A 17,959-nucleotide genomic window follows, 5' to 3' on the forward strand; every position below is an offset into this window, starting at 1 on the left:
AGAAAATAGAAAGCAGAAAGATTACAAAGGGCTGTAGATAAAGGAAATGGGTACTTTTGTTTAGTAGGTACAAACGTTCTGTTTGGGATGATGAAAGGTTCCGAATAATGGTGGTTCTGTTATATACTGAATGGGCTGAATGCCAATAAACTGTGCTTAAAATAACTAAAATTATATATGTTATCATAAAAAATAGTATTTATTTTGCATCTGTAATACTATGTGTGCGAGCTGAATTTCAGGGAAGTCATCTAATTTGCTTTTTAATATACAGTTTTTGGAACAGTTAACTAGCATAAAAAGTGTTAAGGACTAAAATCCAAAAATGACTAGGATAAGCCTATCTACAGTCTAAAATTAAATCAACAATCAACTCTGCTAATTTGCATAATGAATACCAAAATGAGCTCCTGTCCAGTAAACTAGTTATTTGTTAATTAGTGTAATGAGTGTGAGAAATACGGTTCCATTGATAAAACTAAAGGTATTCAAGATATGTAAGATGAGCTAAATTAAGGATACTAGGTACCCTTGCATAAATAGGGCATAAGAATCTAAGGTGGCTTACCCCAAGATAACCCCATCGTTAAATCTCTAATTATTAAATGGAACTGAGTCAAACCTTCCCTTAAAGAGATTTCTTTCTTGAGTGGAGCAAACATAGGCCAAAGCTTCCTACCTTTGGGAAGCTCGAAGTGAACATTTCTTTATAGAGTAAAATCAAAGCACCTAAAAAGAAAATGAAGAACTAGGACTTTATCAACCTTGCAGAACAGCCTTAAGGCCTCTTTGGGACTCCATACTAAATGTCTGTGTAGACAGTACAACTGGCCTGAGACCTGCTTTCATTAAGATCTTTGGTGCCATTATCTATCTAAGATTTATATTCAATAAACTAACTTAGGTCCACTGTAACATCTCATCTTTCACAAAGATGGGAGATCACCTTTAGAAAAGAGATGTCCAACTCTGAAAACCAGAAAATATTAGATACCCTTACATTTATGGCTAGGTACAAAAAAACTGTTTTCCACAAACATTCACAGAACTAAATCTCAAATACAGTATGAAAGCCAAACCCAGAAGAATTTTTTTATTGTGAAAATACCATACAGAGGGGTTATAATTACACGAGCAAGATAATGAGTACATTTCTTATCAAGCATTGTTGCCTCCTCTTTTGTTTCCCCTTCCCATATCCTCCCCCCTAAGCCGTGTGCCCCCCCGCGCCAAAGTTGTAAAGCTCATCTTTTTTTTTGGGGGGGGGTCCAGTCATGGGGCCTGAACTCTGGGCCTGGGCACTGTTCCTCAGATCTTCAGCTCAAGGCTAGCGCTCTACCACTTGTGCCACAGCGTCACTTCCAGCTTTTTTTCTTTTTGCTTATATGGTGCTGAGGAATCAAACCCAGGGCCTCAGGCATGCAAGGCAAGCACTCTACCACTGAGCCACCTTCCCAGTCCATAAAGTTCATTTTTTGACATAACATCTTGTACATCTCATTGCTGCAATGGGTCCACCTGTATCCCTATTTAAACGATTTGTTTTTTCCCTTCCCTTCCACAAATGATACCAACATCAAATACAGTGAAAACATGGGTTATACTGTGGGGGAGGGACATACAAAGCAACAAAGAAATCATCTTATAAACATGTTAGAAACAATAGCAAGAAAGAAAAACCATTTGAATCCTTATCTTGGGGTTCATTTTGCCTAACATTAACTTATCTGATCTTTTCTGTTTGTCTCAGACATATACTAGATATTGCAAATAGGGAAAGCATGGGACCTATGTTTCTTTGGGCCTGGCTTACTTCACTTAATATAATTTTGTCCAAGTCTTTCCATTTTCTAACAAATGGGGAAATGTCATTCTTTCTGATGGAGGCATAGAATTCCATTGTGTATATATATGCCACATTTTCTTGATCCATTCATCTACTGACAGGTATCTGGGTTGGTTCCATACCTTAGCTATGGTAAATAATGCTACAATAAACGTAGTTGTGCTGGTAGCTTTAGTATGGTCTTGTTTGTGATCATTCGGGTAAATGCCCAAAAGTGGGATTTCTGGTAAACCCAGAAGATTCTATATCTGCTTTTAAATAGCACATAAGGTCCAGTGTTAAATGTTCTAGAATTTGGAATTAGCGGATGTAATATTTTGAATGTCTTTTTTTCTTTTTGGGTCCGGTCATGGGGCCTGAACTCTGGGCCTGGGCGCTGTCCCTCAGCTCTTCAGCTCAAGGCTAGCGCACTACCACTTGAACCACAGCACCACTTCCGGTTTTTTTTTCCTGCTTATGTGGTGCTGAGGAATGGAACCCAGGGCCTCAGGCATGCAAGGCAAGCACTCTAACACTGAGCCACCTTCCCAGCCCCTTGAATGTCTTTTGATGAAGCTAATTTATAATATTTCATATAGACAGAACACTACAGCAGACCATATCTATCCGTATTTTACTATTATGGTAACATGAATAGAAGGACTTAGCCCTGAAGTAATGACCTAGAAATACAAAGAATATAATGGCTTAAAAACAAACCTAGTTTAATAGCCTGAAATTTCAAGATGTTAAACCCCTAATCATTCTACTTTAGAAGGTCACTGATGTCTGCACATACATGGCAGTCACTTGGCACTATGTTCAAAGACAGACACAAAAGAAAGTCACCAAATTTAGAGATAAGGCTTATGACACCATTTAAGAAAGTTCCTATTATTTTATACATGAAGAGATGTCAGCTGATTTGACACACCAAAATCCATTTAGATATTTTTAAATGGTCTAAGGGCAAACAATAATTTATTTTAGTGGTATTAAAAGCTCTCTTTCTTCTTCCTAAAGAAGGACTCAGAACAAAGTACTCAGAACAAAGGGACTACTCTGTTAATGACCAGTGACTTCTTATGACTAGAGTTGGAAATAAAGCCTATTTGTCAAGTTTCAGTTATCTTGAAAAGAACACAAGAATTCTGTTACCTGTATTTGCATCTATATCTCCCTTAAACATTTTTTGAGGAATAACTGACCTTTTCCTTCTTTTTCAGGATAAAGTCCAAGGTCAAACAAGATATGAGAGATCAAAGGCATCACTGAATCTATAAGGGAATAATAATTGAGTCTATCACGCACATCAAAAAAAAAAAGCAAATTTTAGTTAAGCTGGAAGCAGGAGGTGGATCCAGGACTTGTAAGCCATATACACTCTCCCTTCAAAATCAGAGCATTATGTAGAAAAGAGTTCCAACAAAAAGTACAATGATGAGAAAAGAACTCATTAAGAGCTAAAAATAAACTCTAATTCACAATATGCATAAGGATTTAACAAAAAAAAAGGAAAACAAGATGTAAAATTGCATCTGCTAAGCTAACCATGCCCTCATGGAAATTATCCCCCACCCCCACATAAGCTGAAATCTGTGATGACTGAATGAAGTAATGCTTTGAATGTTTTCAATGAATATTTCAACAGAAAAGCAAACAAAACAAAAAGATAGCAATTTCTTTCCTAAGTTCTCTGATCTACAAACACTGCACTAATACTGGGCTTCTTTATAGATTCTCTGTATTTCTTGAACTTCTTAGTAGTACTTGTGATTTATATTAAAGGCATATATATATATATATATATATATATATATTAAGGAATATGATGTTAACAAAAGTACAAACATGCCACAACTGGCTAGATTTTATCTAACCAATATTTCAATGCCAAATTTAACAACTTGTTGGATTTCCAGGACAGTAACAGTCCACTGGGGAAGCCCAGATGAGGGTACCTTTCTTTTTTAAGTCAAGCAAATTCATTTGAATAGCATGCACACAGTATCATGTAGAACAATTGCTCCATGAACAAGTACTCTATTTCACAGACTAGTGTACTATTATTTGTTATCTTCCAGTGTTACACTGCTTCTTAAAACTCTACCAAAATGTATTTAATTATAAGAATGGCAGATAGAGCACAACTGTAATCCCAGAACTTGGGAAACTGAAGTAGGAGGATCTCAAGTTAGAGGCTAGCCTAGGCTATACAATGAGATCCTGTCATAAACAGTAATTTATTACAGATACCACTGTCAATAAAAGGGGCCTCCAGCCTCCAATAGCGTCAAAATATTGACACTCTAAAACTTTACAGAGTAAAAAGAAAAAAAATAAGTAAAACATACTAATTAAGTCACTACACAGACCTAACAAATCAAGTGGCACTCACAAGTAAAATGCCAGAAAATCTTTGTTAAGGTTGACCTTTACGTTGGAAAGGTAGCTCTGAGGGTTTCTATAGCTCTCAGGATCCAGGAGCAGCAGTGCACTCATCTGAAAGTCAATTAATGTCAATGGAGCTCAAGAGAAATTGCCAACTTAGGAAGCACAGCTTTAGTTTCAATGACCAACGAGCTGTACAGGAATATTCAAAGGAAATGCCCCTGAAAGGTACCAATGAAAAATACCCACACTGTATTCAGAATTTAGCCAGTCTATAAAAGGAAAAAAATATTAAGGGCTAGGAATGTGGCTCAGTAGTAGAGTGTTTGCCCAGCATCCATGAAGCCCTGGGTTGGAATCCTCAGCACCACATACAGAGAAAAAGAAATGGCGCTATGGCTCAAGTGGTAGAATGCTAGCCTTGAACACAGAGAGGCTCAGGGACAGTGCCCAGGCCCTGAGTTCAAGCCCCAGGACTGGCCAAATAATGATAATGTAAATAATAATAATAATAGGAGGAGGAAGAGAAAGAGGAGGAAGGAGGAAGAGGAAGAGGAGGGAGGAGGAGGAGGAGGAAAAGGAGGAGGAGGAAGAGGAGGAAGAGGAGGAGAAGGAAGGAGGAGAAGGAAGGAGGAGAAGGAGGAGGAGGAGGAGGAAGAGGAGGGGAAGAAATTAAAAAGAGAACGAAAGTTGTCAGAATAAAAATACGTTGATCTGGTACTAGGTGACACTGTATAAACTGCTTTGTTAAATGGTAACTCCTTTGTATAGCTACTTAAATTTAAAAAATCTTAAGTGGGGTAACTCAATATTCATCTATGAGGGAGCATCCAGCAATGGCATATGCCACCATAAAACTCTCCTCCTTTGCTTAAGTACTGTTTTCATCTAAGGGCAATGAGGACCAATTGATACAAGAATTATTTTCTGTCCCCAAACATAGCATTTGTAAAATTGTTATATGTGGAAAAGACTCACAGCTAGAATCAGCAGAAACTGACATGGCCTTTACAAGGGCAAACTCCTGTAAGTAACCCTTCCTGCTTTTGTTTCCCCATGTACTTCCTGGCCACTGTCCCAAAATTTATCATCCTCCAAAGTCCAAACATGTCCTTACAGTAGGCATTAAATCCTGAGTTCAAATCACAGAAATCTGAAAGTGTTATATAACTGTCTGGTGAGCATGAAGCCTGACCTATAAACACACACAGCTTTTCTGACACCTTTCTGATTAAAAAGCACACTGAAGCCAGTAAAATAACCTGTTTGATAAGTCACTATCCACCAGCCCATCCAGCCCTACTTATTCCAACTCTCCTCAGAATTCCTCACCATTGACACTATGGACACCTAACTGACTGGAAATCTATTTTCAAATTAACATTTATCAAAACAGCCTGTGTTCACTGTGACTGACTTCGTTCCTGAAAATAAATGATCTTAAATTTGAAGGTATTCATTAGACTAATAACAATACCACTTATGTGTTTCAATCCTGAGGAGCTAAGATTCGATGATTTAAGTAGGAAGAGAGACACCTATACCATTAAAATAACATTTGAAAATCTCAGTGTTACAAAAGGATAAACAAAAAAGAAAAACAGCTTTAAAGTTCTCAGGAAGCTAGGAACACTCAAATACAAAAAGGAAAAAGGAAAATTTTACTACACTAGCTTACAGGGGGGAAAAGGAAGGCTTTGGTTATTATACAAGGCACTTCCTATACAGAATTAGTCAAAGTGTGAAAGTCTGCAAAGCCTTTGCAGGATGCCTGCAGTTTATATTTGTCAGCTTTGGTTTGTCTTTCTTTTTTACCTGAAAGTTTCCATAGGGGTAGCTCAGAATCCACCCCACATAGTCCACAGATCAAGAATCAGTACCACACAAAGACAAAACAAGCAACACACATTACCTGAAGTCTCTAACTGTAACTCTCTAACCTTTCCTGTAGAGTAAAGGGGGAAATAACCATGACAGAACAATCTAAACTGGAGGCTTTAAAACCTAATTACACAGACATATTCTCTCTCAGAGACCGAGAAGATTGGCCAGTGAAGATGCATGCAGCCTACTGACTTTTAAGCTTGACATCTCTGATCTTGGTACCCAGGAATTAACTCATCAGATAGCAGTGCTTGAGGACAGGGCAGTACTTGAAACTTAAGCTTGCATCAAATTAAGCACTACAGTTATAGTACCTCTCTCATCCATCCCAAGGCCAAACAGCTAGACACCAAAATCCCTGATTTCCATGTTTACAACTGTAAAACATCTGAACATATGTAAAAGTTTCAGAAAAAGACAGACAACTCCCAGGTATGTAAAACATTCTGAGACTCAACTATAGAGATTCACATTAAACATATCTGGACAGGGGCCAGGCTCTGATTACCTTATTGGCAATCACAGGTGACTCCAGTACAGGTTCCCCAGTAGATATAATTCAAGAGAGGCCCTATGATTCCCAGAACTGATTGGGTTTCAAAATCACTTGGGGAGCTCTTTAATGAAAGACTCCCACACCCAGCATTTACAATTTTTAACTCCCCTTCATAAGGACGTACTACAAGATTGGGGGACCACTGAGATAAATTCACAATCATAGATTATGTTTCTAGAGAAACCTGGATATTCTTCTTCATTTTATGTAGTTTTCAATTAATCCTGAACTTTAAAATTCATGCTTACTTTCCAGAAAAGACATATTCATCAAAAATCTCCACTCAGTAACCCTGTAAACGGCATACATCTCAATATAAATTAATCATCCTGTGCTTAACTTTGAAAGAGGTAAGGAGAAAGCATCCAAGTAAAGAACCCAAAAGTGAATTCTAATCATTGCTCTATTACATGACTTGATAGTTGTTCTTAGATGTTTCACAAATCCAAACCTCTGATTGTTTGTTGGAAAGAGAAAATGATGCTGACTAAGGTCACCTCTGGAATTTTCTGGCTCTAACATTCCACTTTTATTTGGTGCATCAGAAAATCCATTTCACTCCTCTAGAATGCAACATCAGCAGGTGTCAACAACTCTGAAGTGCATTTAAAAACTCAAAGGATAGACCAATGACAGCTTAGCTATACAAGTAGCAGTGGCTTCTCATGATAAATGCCTATGGATAGAAAACAGACTGGAGCATCAAGCTAGCAGGAGCTGAAAGGGAGGCTGAAACCCTAATAAATGGCATGTAGGCTACAAAGATCATTGTATTTGCTTCTGAATACACTTGTAAATGTACTTCCCTAATAAGCATTTTTATCAAAATAGGAACATTAATTTTCTAACAATGATAGTCTAAAAATTACATATTCTTTGCAAGAACCTGGGAAAGAGGCAATACTTTCCTAACTAAATAGTTTTGTAACTGAGATAGTTTTCTACCTCATAAGAAAGCTTCTTAAAAAGTGAAAGGTTTTTGTTTTTGCCATACAATTACTGCTCATTCACTTACAACAGAACCTGGTTTGGTAATGCACACCTATAAATGCAGTTGCTATTCAGGAGGCAGAGGCTGAGGGTCTCCAAATTGAGGCGAATCTAAACAAAAATTAAGAAAAAAACTAGTCCTAGCTTTGTATAGCCTCCCCCACAGTATAACCTCTGCTTTCACTGTATTTGATGTTGGTATAATTTGTGGAGGAGAAGGGAAAAAACAAATCGTTTAAATAGGGATACAGGTGGACCCATTGCAACAATGAGATGTACAAGTCGTTATGTTGAAAAACGAATTTTACAACTTTGGGGGGAGGGAGAGGATCATGGGGGGGATTATGGGAAGGGATGGGAAGTGGAAACAAAGGAGGAGGCAATAATGCTTGATAAGAAATGTACTCGTTATCTTGCCCATGTAATTGTAACCCCTCTGTATGGTACTTTCACAATTAAAAAAAAAATAGCTCACGGGACATTTCTGATTCCAGATATCTGGCCCAATCACACTCAAGGCAAACAATTCTTTCTGCCTCTGGAGTGTGCAAAGAGAAATACATGATATGGCTGAGGCTGAAGTTCCTAAGACAAGATCCAAACACCACAGATACTTTTGAAATCTTATGATAGTAAAAGTTCTTCTTAGAAAGGTAAGTCTACCTCACAAAGAATACTACTCAGAATTCAGTTTTTGATAGATAACATTTAATAGATTATTTTTTTCCAATAAAAATGTTTTTGTGCTGTTCCTGAGGCATGAACCTAGGCATTGACTCAACTTTTTTGCTCGAGGATAGTGCTCTACCATTACAGCCACAGCTCTAATTCCAGCTTCTTTAGGCAGTAAATTGAAGGAAAGAGTCTCATGGACTTTCCTGTCATGCTGGCTTTAAATTGCGATCCTCAGATCTAACCTCCTGAATAATTAGAATTACAGGCAAGAGCCATGAGTGCCCAGCTACTACTTGTTCTTATTCTCTTCTCATCCTGATGGTTTTATATCCCATAATTAGCTTAAACAATTGTACGTCTATTAAATTTGTGATGTATGCATCTAAAAAAAAAAAAAAAAAAGAAAGACACTCAGGCCAGGCACCAGTGGCTCACACCTGTAATCTTAGCTACTCAGGAGACTGAGATCTGAGGAACATGGTTCAAAGCCAGCCTGAGCAGAAAAGTTCATGACACTCTTATCTCCAATAAACCACCAGAAAACGGAAAGTGGCACTATGGCTCAATGGTAGAACACTAGCCTTAAGCTAAAGAGCTCAGAGACAGCAGTGCCCAGGCCCAGAGTTCAAGCCCCACAACCAACAAAAAAAAAATATTTCAGGATATTTTTTTCAAAAACTCAAATACTTGTAAAGAAAATGTTTATTAAGAAAATCAGAATTTTTAGGGCAATTTCTCCTTGAAGCTAAATGATTCAGGGCCTTCTATAAGTCATTTAATGCTATACAACAAATAGGATTATCAGTGATCCAAATCAAGACAGGTCACAGAAACAGAGTTCCATAAGAACTGTATCTACCTGTTTAATTTATACTTCATTAGTGTTGTATTCATCTTATACATATGCTTATTATCACTAGTGTGATGAGTTAAGAATTTCAGATTCACTGTCCAATAACCAGTTAAATGATTTCAGAATTTTTTATAACCAGGTATGATGATGCTACTTATAATCCCAGCATCTCAGGAGACTGAGATAGTAGGACTGCCAGTGTGAGAACAGCCTGAGCTATATAACAAAAGCATTGCAAAATCAAAAGGAACAAAAAACATCTTTGACTCTAATTCCATGAAATTTCTTGCTTACTGGATAATTACTTGCTTATCAGATACTATAATTGAAATTGTATCATAATAGAAATCTCACTTGCCTACCTTCTCACTGAAAAGATAATGACACAGGGATGGAAAGTGAAGCAAATGGACAAGAAATATTAATGTGGCTGCTCAGTGTCTTAGCTCATCCATGTGTGTCTATTTACCTTTGTTCACCACAGTGAAGTCAGAGAAGGCAAAGAGTATGAAGATGCAGAACTCAGATTTATCACATTACATCCCATAACAGCACAGCAAAAGGTTTATAGAAGAATACAATCATTCATGTCTAGCCAGAAATAAGAGGTAGAAATCTCCGTGTATTCCATGGTAACTGCCTATCACAAAAGTTTTATGACATGTTAATATTTTTATATACCATTCCCAGTATCATAACAAAGACGTGTGATTTTTAATGTGCTAATCAAACATCTTTTTTTAAATGGTAGTGGTAACTGCGAAGCAATCAAGCCACATAGTATATACCAGAAAACCTACATGTATAGGGTATTGTTTTCTTTAAAAAGTTAAAAGCTGACAGAGATATAAGGAGATCCTTTTGTTCTCTCTACCAATTTTTCAAAAACCTTTCTCTACTAATGCTGCTTACCCTCATTTTGGAAAAGAAAGTGAAATGATATCATGTATCTGATTGTCAATGCTGAATATAATGCTATCATGAAGATCAAAGAAGCATAATTAGTTAAGATAATTACTTAGTGTGAATTGAGACAATCCCTTTGTATTTGGTTTCAATGAGTTAAAGTTCTCTGTGAATTTCAATCTTCAGCTTGAGGAAACAGGACTGTAAGGCTAAAGCTAGGAGGTGACCTCACAAACTTACTTATAAATCTTAGAGACAATGAGCCTGAGGCCTTGATTTTACAAAACAATTAACAGCATCCTCAAAGACAAATACCTAAGTGGCCTCAGAAATGACCCAGTGTGACATCCTTCCATGTCCTTAATCTCTTTTTTTCCAGGAGAAAACTGAAGAGCTAACTTGTCCAAGGTCACATGACTAGGTAAAGGTCAAGATCCTGAGCCCATCATTTACATTGCCATAAATCTCTTACTCAATTTACAGCTTTAGCTTGATTCATTGTTATCAACCTTATAAAGCAACTAGGTCTACCTCACCTTTCGGATTTACCAATATCATGAAACACCATGGAGTCTGTCTACTTCACACAATCTTTAGTGTCTGAAAACAACCCTAGCAGGAAGAATTAACCCTGTGAACATGCTCCTTAATTAAGTTTTGGCTTACTCTATAACTTTACTCAAAATTTTGAAAATACTCAGGATCAATTTTTCAAAATGTACATAAGTAAAGCCAAACTTTCTCATGTGTCAACAGAGTAAGAGAGGTGCACTTATCACATCTCCCCTTCCTTACTAGGGGGCAGAGTATAAGATCTCATTGCACTCAAGTAATACCAGTAAAAATGTTTTTATGTTGACAATGTCAATGTTAGCAATTACTTTATCATCTATTATAAGCAAAAGAATATTTCACTTTAGAATAAGTTTTTCCCTTTCTCAAATACCATTTTCTCCTTAGCTATTATTCAAATGCTCAATAATGTTAACTCAGGAGAATTTGAAAAGGCTAACATGACAGTGGCTGCTATACGCGCACACACACACACACACACACACGCACGCACGCACGCACGCACACACACACACACACACTTTAAAATAATTTCCAAAAACATTCATCTCGGAGTACAGTAAAATCCTGTTAAAATATATACTGCCCGCAAAATATTTTATATTTTAAAAGAAAAACTTAAATCTAAAGTTTCCTATTGCTTATAAAGCCACAAAAAAATCTAAATGTATTCTTTAAAACTATACTACTATATGATTTACAAATAGTAAGCTTATTATTTTCTTATATCATGAAACATGATTCTTAAATGTGACTCATGGACATAAAATTGCATACCTGTTATTTTGTCTCTTACGAGCTTACAGGATTCTATCTCACCAATGCTCCCAAAAAGACTCTTGAGCTCCTCCTGTGTCATGTTCTGAGGAAGGTAATTGACTATTAGGTTCGTCTTGCTGTCCTCTGTGTTCCCAGAGTCAACTGGTGACGAGCAGTTGTTGTTTATGGTGGTTGGACCATTGGCTGTGTTATTGCAAGTTGGCCCATTAGACAGTTGTGTTTCCATGGCAGCAATTACCTGCTAAAAACAGAGAAAATAAGAAATGTCAGAATTCATATCTCACAACCTATTAGAGATTCCATCCAAGAGTTTAAACATTTGTCACTAAACACAAGCCATTCTGCTGAAATTACAATAAAGCTTCAACAAAAAGTGCAACACCTTTGCTGATTTTACTTCATATGAAACTATTCAATTTAAGACTACAATTATACTTTTACATACATATTCCATACATGCACATAAGCATGACTAAAATCTTAAACATTTTCTAGGATCACATTTGGGATCTACTCACATATCCTCACTCACCTGCAGCATCCAAAGAGAGGAAGAAATTATTACAAAGGGCAAAGAATGAGCCCTTATTAAAAAATTATACTAGAAAATATTAAGTGCTAAACATGCTACCAAAATAAATGGGAAAAACAACCTACTAATTCTGAGGAGGATTTTCAGTTAGCACAAGAGATTCAATATTCTAAAACTGACAGATATCTATTAACTTAAAATCAAGGACCAAGAGTACTTTTGAAAAAATAAATTTGTCAACATGTACTGTTTTGGTTACATATTGAAAATGTTTTTGATTGACAATATCTTGTACCTCTTCTATTGACAAGAAATAAGAACAATAAATGTTATATGTTCAAGAATGAAAAGGATTTGTATAACTTGGGAATGATGCTATGAGTACTTTATTCTACTCTGTAGACTCTAATTGGTCATTTTGGTCAATCACCAACAAGAAAACTGATCTACAGCATCAAAATAAAATCCCCAAACAATCCAGTATGATACTTTGCCTTCAATCCAATTTTAAGAGGGAAAACAAATCATGTAACCAGTCCACCAAAACAACAACATAAACATATAACAATTTATGCAAACAGACCAGCCCAAGGAACTTTCAGTTGAGCATATAAGCCTGTTGAAAATATAAACTCCAATTAGCAGATAAACAGCAGAGTTGAGGAAAATGGCCTCAAACTACTTTGATCTACCTAAAAATTTACATATTAACCAATTTTGGATCATCCAAACCAGTCTATGCTTTTTGAACACAAAAATCCCAGACCACAGCCCCAAATTTTCCAAAAGCATTTTCTAAAAGTTATCTAACTTCAGACAGCCAAGACTGTGGAGAAATCCAAAAATCAAAGCACCACTGAAAAGACTGTCCTTTATATTTCATCCAATACACTTCTGAGCTCCCCAAAGAATTACTGTTCAAAATTGACAACTCTGAAATTCATGGGATACTGCTTCTAGGAAGTTTTAGCATAGAAAAAGCAAAGAATTTGATACAAAGTAAAAAGTACAGGGAAAGAAAGTTACAAGGAAATTGGGGATAAAAATTGTCTTAAAAAAAAAAAGCAAACTACCTCAGAAAAATTCAAAGGTATAAAAGTAGTTAAGAAATTCCTGTTGCCAAGGTATGTTTATAAAAGAAGGCAGCTCAGAGAGATTGAAACTGGTCTATCAATCAGATTCAGACTGGTTAGAAAGGGCAAGATTGCGTGGTATTAGCATAAAAAAAAAAAACAGACTCAATCCAGAATAAGTAGGAATATCAAACCACCTGTAACCATTCCATGAACTCATTTCCTTGTCAAAGGAATAATAGGCTATCATTCTCCAAGCTGTATACTGTTTTTCTCAAGTAAGTATCCTCTGGGAATACTTACAGAGATAAAGGAAAATAAGCCTTTGAAAATGTAGATTAAAAAATCAAATAATTCAAAATATGGGTTATAATAAATTTATTTGAAACTGAGAAATGAAGTTTTGAATTTCCTAATAACACATAGCTGCTCCTGTGCAGAAAACTAACATAACAAAATTCTTATGAGGCTCACCTCTGCCCAGCAATTATGACAACAATTAGCTACAAGAAGAAAAGTGGTCAAGGCCAATTAAAACAAATTGCTATTCAAACATTAGAGTATGTATAGAAACTCTAAGAACCCCAAACAGGAGATTTAGGCTAAAGCTCATTGGGATGGCATTTGGAATATAAAGTGTTCATCGACTGAAATTAGCAGGATTTTAACAAGGACAACAAACACTCCTCACTTAATTGCACATTTATTTCCATGTTCAGGTGGCAAGAATGAGCTCCTAAGCCAACATTCAAGTGAACAGCTGCAGTAGGCTGTGTGAGCTGAAAAATTACAGCATCTCTCAGCTATAGGACCATCTGCTCAGAATAAAATGATACTAATGTGCTATATTTTACAAATAATGCATATTCCATTGATAGGCTCAACACAACTGTTCACAGAATGCAAAGTCTTTAACAGTTACTGGGCAAATAATTTTCAGCCAGATTTACAATTTCAACTTTTTTTGAGCATCAGAAATTGTGAATAACTTCAGAATGTAGTAACCAAAAAAATACATAGTAAACAGAATGTAAAGAATTACGGTAACTTAATATTTAGACCATACCAAAACTTTTATTTTTGTTGTTTTTTTTAAAAAGCTTGTCACTCTTTTTAGTCTGCTCTAAATCCTAATTAAGATTATAAAAGGTGCATAAAAGAACATGTTTCTGATCTAGAGATACTACTAACCGTTAAAATTGCAATGTGCTTAAAGTCCTAATGATGGCCATACCATAATAGGTTAGATTAAGAATAATTAGTATGCCAAATTAAAGGTTCAAGTGTTTGGTATGGCCTCAGCACTTCTGCAACATGCTAAAAAAAAAGTAGCCTACAGAATTTAAGAAAAATCCCACAGACCCCAGTCCAAGGCTCTGCTGCCCACGAACCACTTCTAAGCAGAGAAGCCACATCACACAGTCTGACTGCCATGTTAGTTTGGAGTTGCCGTCTGCAATATGGACACAAAAAGTACCGTATGTTAGATGAGCAAGATAATGCAACAAATCAGTTTGTACAAAATTTACAGTGATTGTATTGATATTCCCAGCACGTCCATGCAGTGTGGCTTAATTGAGTTTGAGGCAATTCCAATCTAATCTTTCCAAATTCATTTTCACATGTAGTTTTCTTGCACAAATTTAAGCATTTTTAATCACGAGCCTGATTTTAAGACAATATTAACTAGTTGTCTTGGCATCTATCCTAAAGAACTACCTTAAACCACATCTCAAAAATTAAAAAAGTAAAATGAAGCACAACAAACACCCCATGCTGTCCTTTCTTTTAAGGATGTGGGAGAAGGGAGGAAATGTGAATGAAATTTTATAGTGAGAAAAGCAGTCATGCAATTCATAAGTGATTGTTTTGCATAAAAAGCACTTTCCCCAAAATATCAAAAGGGCATTAAGAGAAGCTATATTTGCCCACACTGTTACATTATACTACAAATGATCCTTAATCCTGAGACTTAAAATTAAAAGTGAATTGAAACCCTGTGAGGTTATTCTGCCACTATAGTCAAACTAGTCCCTAACAGTTTCACTGAGAATTGCTCACGTATACTAAGAGGCAGTAAACCAGCATCTTTCAATTGAAATAATTGGACCAATAAATGGGATTGTTGGAATAATGCTTGTATAGGATGTCAGCTTTGTCCCTGAACAAAATCAAGTGAACATTTTTTAATATGTAAATTGTAAACCCAGCACGATTTGAAATTAGTGCTGCCATGAGGCCTCCAATGTAGTTAATGGGCCATTTACCACTTATTACAACTTGCCCAAATACTAAACAGAGCCGTGATATTGGCACAAAAGCCAAAGTTTCCTTTTATCCACATATGCAGATACTTTAAAGAAAAATGTTAACTTAATAATCAGAAAACTCAGTCTCTGGAAATCAAGCATAATGGGAGGCTGACAACATGTCTTATGTTTTTATGATCTTTACATTTAACTTTGGCTACAAGCATTTGCTGATGCTGCCAGAGATAACAGTAATAACAAGTAGCAATGGATTTTATTTTCTGGCATCTACCAAAAGCTACCTAGGATGCCATGAAAATCTTTTTCTCTTCTTCCCTTCTCCCACTGTAGCCAGAGAATTCAGTCTGACCCTGTGTTCATTAGAGAAACACTTACTTATCCTCAAACTGAACCTGTGAAAAAGCAAAGTGCTTTATGTCCATGAAACATTTTGATGAGAACCCAGCACGGTTAGACTACATTGGGAGACCAGGAGGACCACACCCCACAGGTTAAACCAAGCCTAAAGTTATATACAGAGTCCTATAAAGAGTTGCAAGCCAAACATCCCTCATGCCATAAAAAACACAGATTCAAATGTTTTAAGTCATCTCCTCAAGTCCATAGTAGGTGCACACTAAGAAGCTGACACCATACCCCTTCTTTCTGAAAGCCCCAAGGATATGAACAATTACTGAACTAAGCTAGGAATGCTGTGTATGGAAAATGATTCTATTGCACTTTTAGATTCCCAGCACCCCAGACAGTTTCTCCGCTTGAGACAGACACATACCTTTATGGGAAGTTATAAATAAGTTGCTCACATGGCCCTTACCTTTATGCTGGGCAACAATTCAGTTACTAAAAATGTAAAGCTACATCCCCTTCACTTAAGGACAGGCAATTCTGCTCTACTCAATCTACCACAGACAACTGGGCTCTGTACTATTTATAGATTCCACTGGCTCTGAAACTCTTTGGAAGGGGAAAAAAAGGCCATGTTCCAGTGAAACACAGCCATTAATTTTAAGGCTTAGAAAATAATGTTTCAATATACATTTGCCTCCTAAGTTAAGCATCAACTGTGTCTATTCAGACTGCTTTTCCACCTGTACTCTCCATGTAAAATGCATGAAAAGGCACATTACCTCAGACCAATCTGAAATATTCTATATTTTCACTGGACTCCAAGAGAAACTGGTAGGGTGTTATTTTGGTGGGAACAGGGATTTTATTTGTACAAGGAGAGAAGGATGACCTCTACCTTTTTACTTCCAAAGACCATTAAGTCTTTTTAGGTTGAATTTTTTAATTTTGTTTAAAGGGTCTTCAGTGTACCTATAACTACCGTTTTCTTACTGTAGAATTGTGAGATCGATGATAATATTTCATTTCTCCTATCTAAGCCCAGTAAGAATTGCTAAGTCAAACTAGTCGAATAGTTTCCTGATGATAATGGGAAACTTTTTTAAAGTCTCTATTTTCCAGTCTTCTTGTAAAAATAAAAATTCGGGAAAATGTAGTAATCATCTCCTTCACTATTTTTAAACCTCTTACAGACAGCCACCAAATAACACTGACTGCTAATCAAAAATACCTGAAGAATATTCCAAGAATTCTTGCTAAACTCACTTGGCACAATGCCTGTAAGTGTGTGTGGGGGGGGGGGGGGGGGGGGGCCGTCCAAAACAGAAATTATCTGATGCTGAGATCAAACCTCTGTGGGCTAAAGTCATATCAGGTTGCTAAGAAGTCTGCTGCAGAGTTCCTCCTCCTGCTGCTGCTGCTGCTGATCTAGTCTGACATGCCATCCATACCTATGGTTACCATCCTGACCTGAGCTCTCAGGCTGGGGCCATAGCTCAGGCACTGGCTAGGCACTGGCCTAGCAAGGGCAAGGCCCTGGTTTGATCTTATCTGGACTCTCACCTTCCTCTAAACTACCAAATTACTGCCTTCCACAGGTTAATTCTCGTTAACACTATTCCCAGGATTTTACTAAATCATCAATAGTCCCCTACAGTTTCTTAAATTAAGTATATTTAGTAGAATTAGTGTGCATAAACTATTTAGTAGAATTAGTATGAATACTAGAGATCCTCTACTACTTCTAACAGCTTGTTATTTTAGCCATCTAAAATACCTGAGGGCTTCCAGTCCCTCCAACAGTCCAGTGTCATACTTTCTGGTTTTGCTCAAGTAGTTCCACCTGGTAGCAAGGTCCCCACTCAAACCCTCCCAATTTCATGGATTTATGATAAAGTATAGTATCTTTAAAATTTGGAGGAAAGGTAGCCCACTTCCCCAACAGCATGAAGTTAGTACCTTGTTTTTCTACCTCAAGTATTTGTCTTCAGAGATAATATAATTTCAGTTTTGGCACACTCTACCAACCACCCTCACCCTCTAAAATACAAATCCCTACTACATGGTAAAACAAAGGAAGCCATTTATATTTCAAGTGATCAGTAGTGTGCTTTTTATCAAGAAACTTTTACATTGACTTGCCATAAAAACATGGCAGCTAAAGCATAGCAAATCCCAAAGCATAGCACTAATGTGTTCCAAGCCTCTGGGCAGCAAGGACTCAGAGACGAGGCATGTTGGGTTTGGGAATGACTTTAGGATAATGACAGAAACAAACAGTAAATAAAACTTAAAAAAATAAAAAA

The 17,959-nt window shown here is 36.7% G+C and overlaps 1 protein-coding gene across 6 annotated transcripts in view; it reads right to left on the reverse strand.

Moving 5' to 3' along the window:
- Elavl2 (ELAV like neuron-specific RNA binding protein 2) overlaps positions 1-17,959 on the reverse strand; it is a 175,069-nt gene that overhangs the window by 59,232 nt on the left and 97,878 nt on the right. For 3 of the 6 annotated variants that reach the window (XM_013020786.1, XM_013020781.1, XM_013020785.1), the window contains exons 1-2: positions 14,401-14,485; positions 11,431-11,674 (exon numbers count right to left, since the gene is read on the reverse strand). In XM_013020786.1, the coding sequence (XP_012876240.1) occupies positions 11,431-11,674; positions 14,401-14,472 (316 nt within the window). In that variant the 5' untranslated portion in view covers positions 14,473-14,485. Of the gene's footprint in view, positions 1-11,430; positions 11,675-14,400; positions 14,486-17,959 lie in introns of those variants that run through there. The other 3 variants (XM_013020787.1, XM_013020789.1, XM_013020788.1) reach the window with 3 other exon arrangements.

This window comes from Dipodomys ordii, unplaced genomic scaffold (genome assembly GCF_000151885.1).
Source record: "Dipodomys ordii isolate 6190 unplaced genomic scaffold, Dord_2.0 Scaffold53, whole genome shotgun sequence".
Classification (NCBI taxonomy): Eukaryota; Metazoa; Chordata; class Mammalia; order Rodentia; family Heteromyidae; genus Dipodomys; species Dipodomys ordii.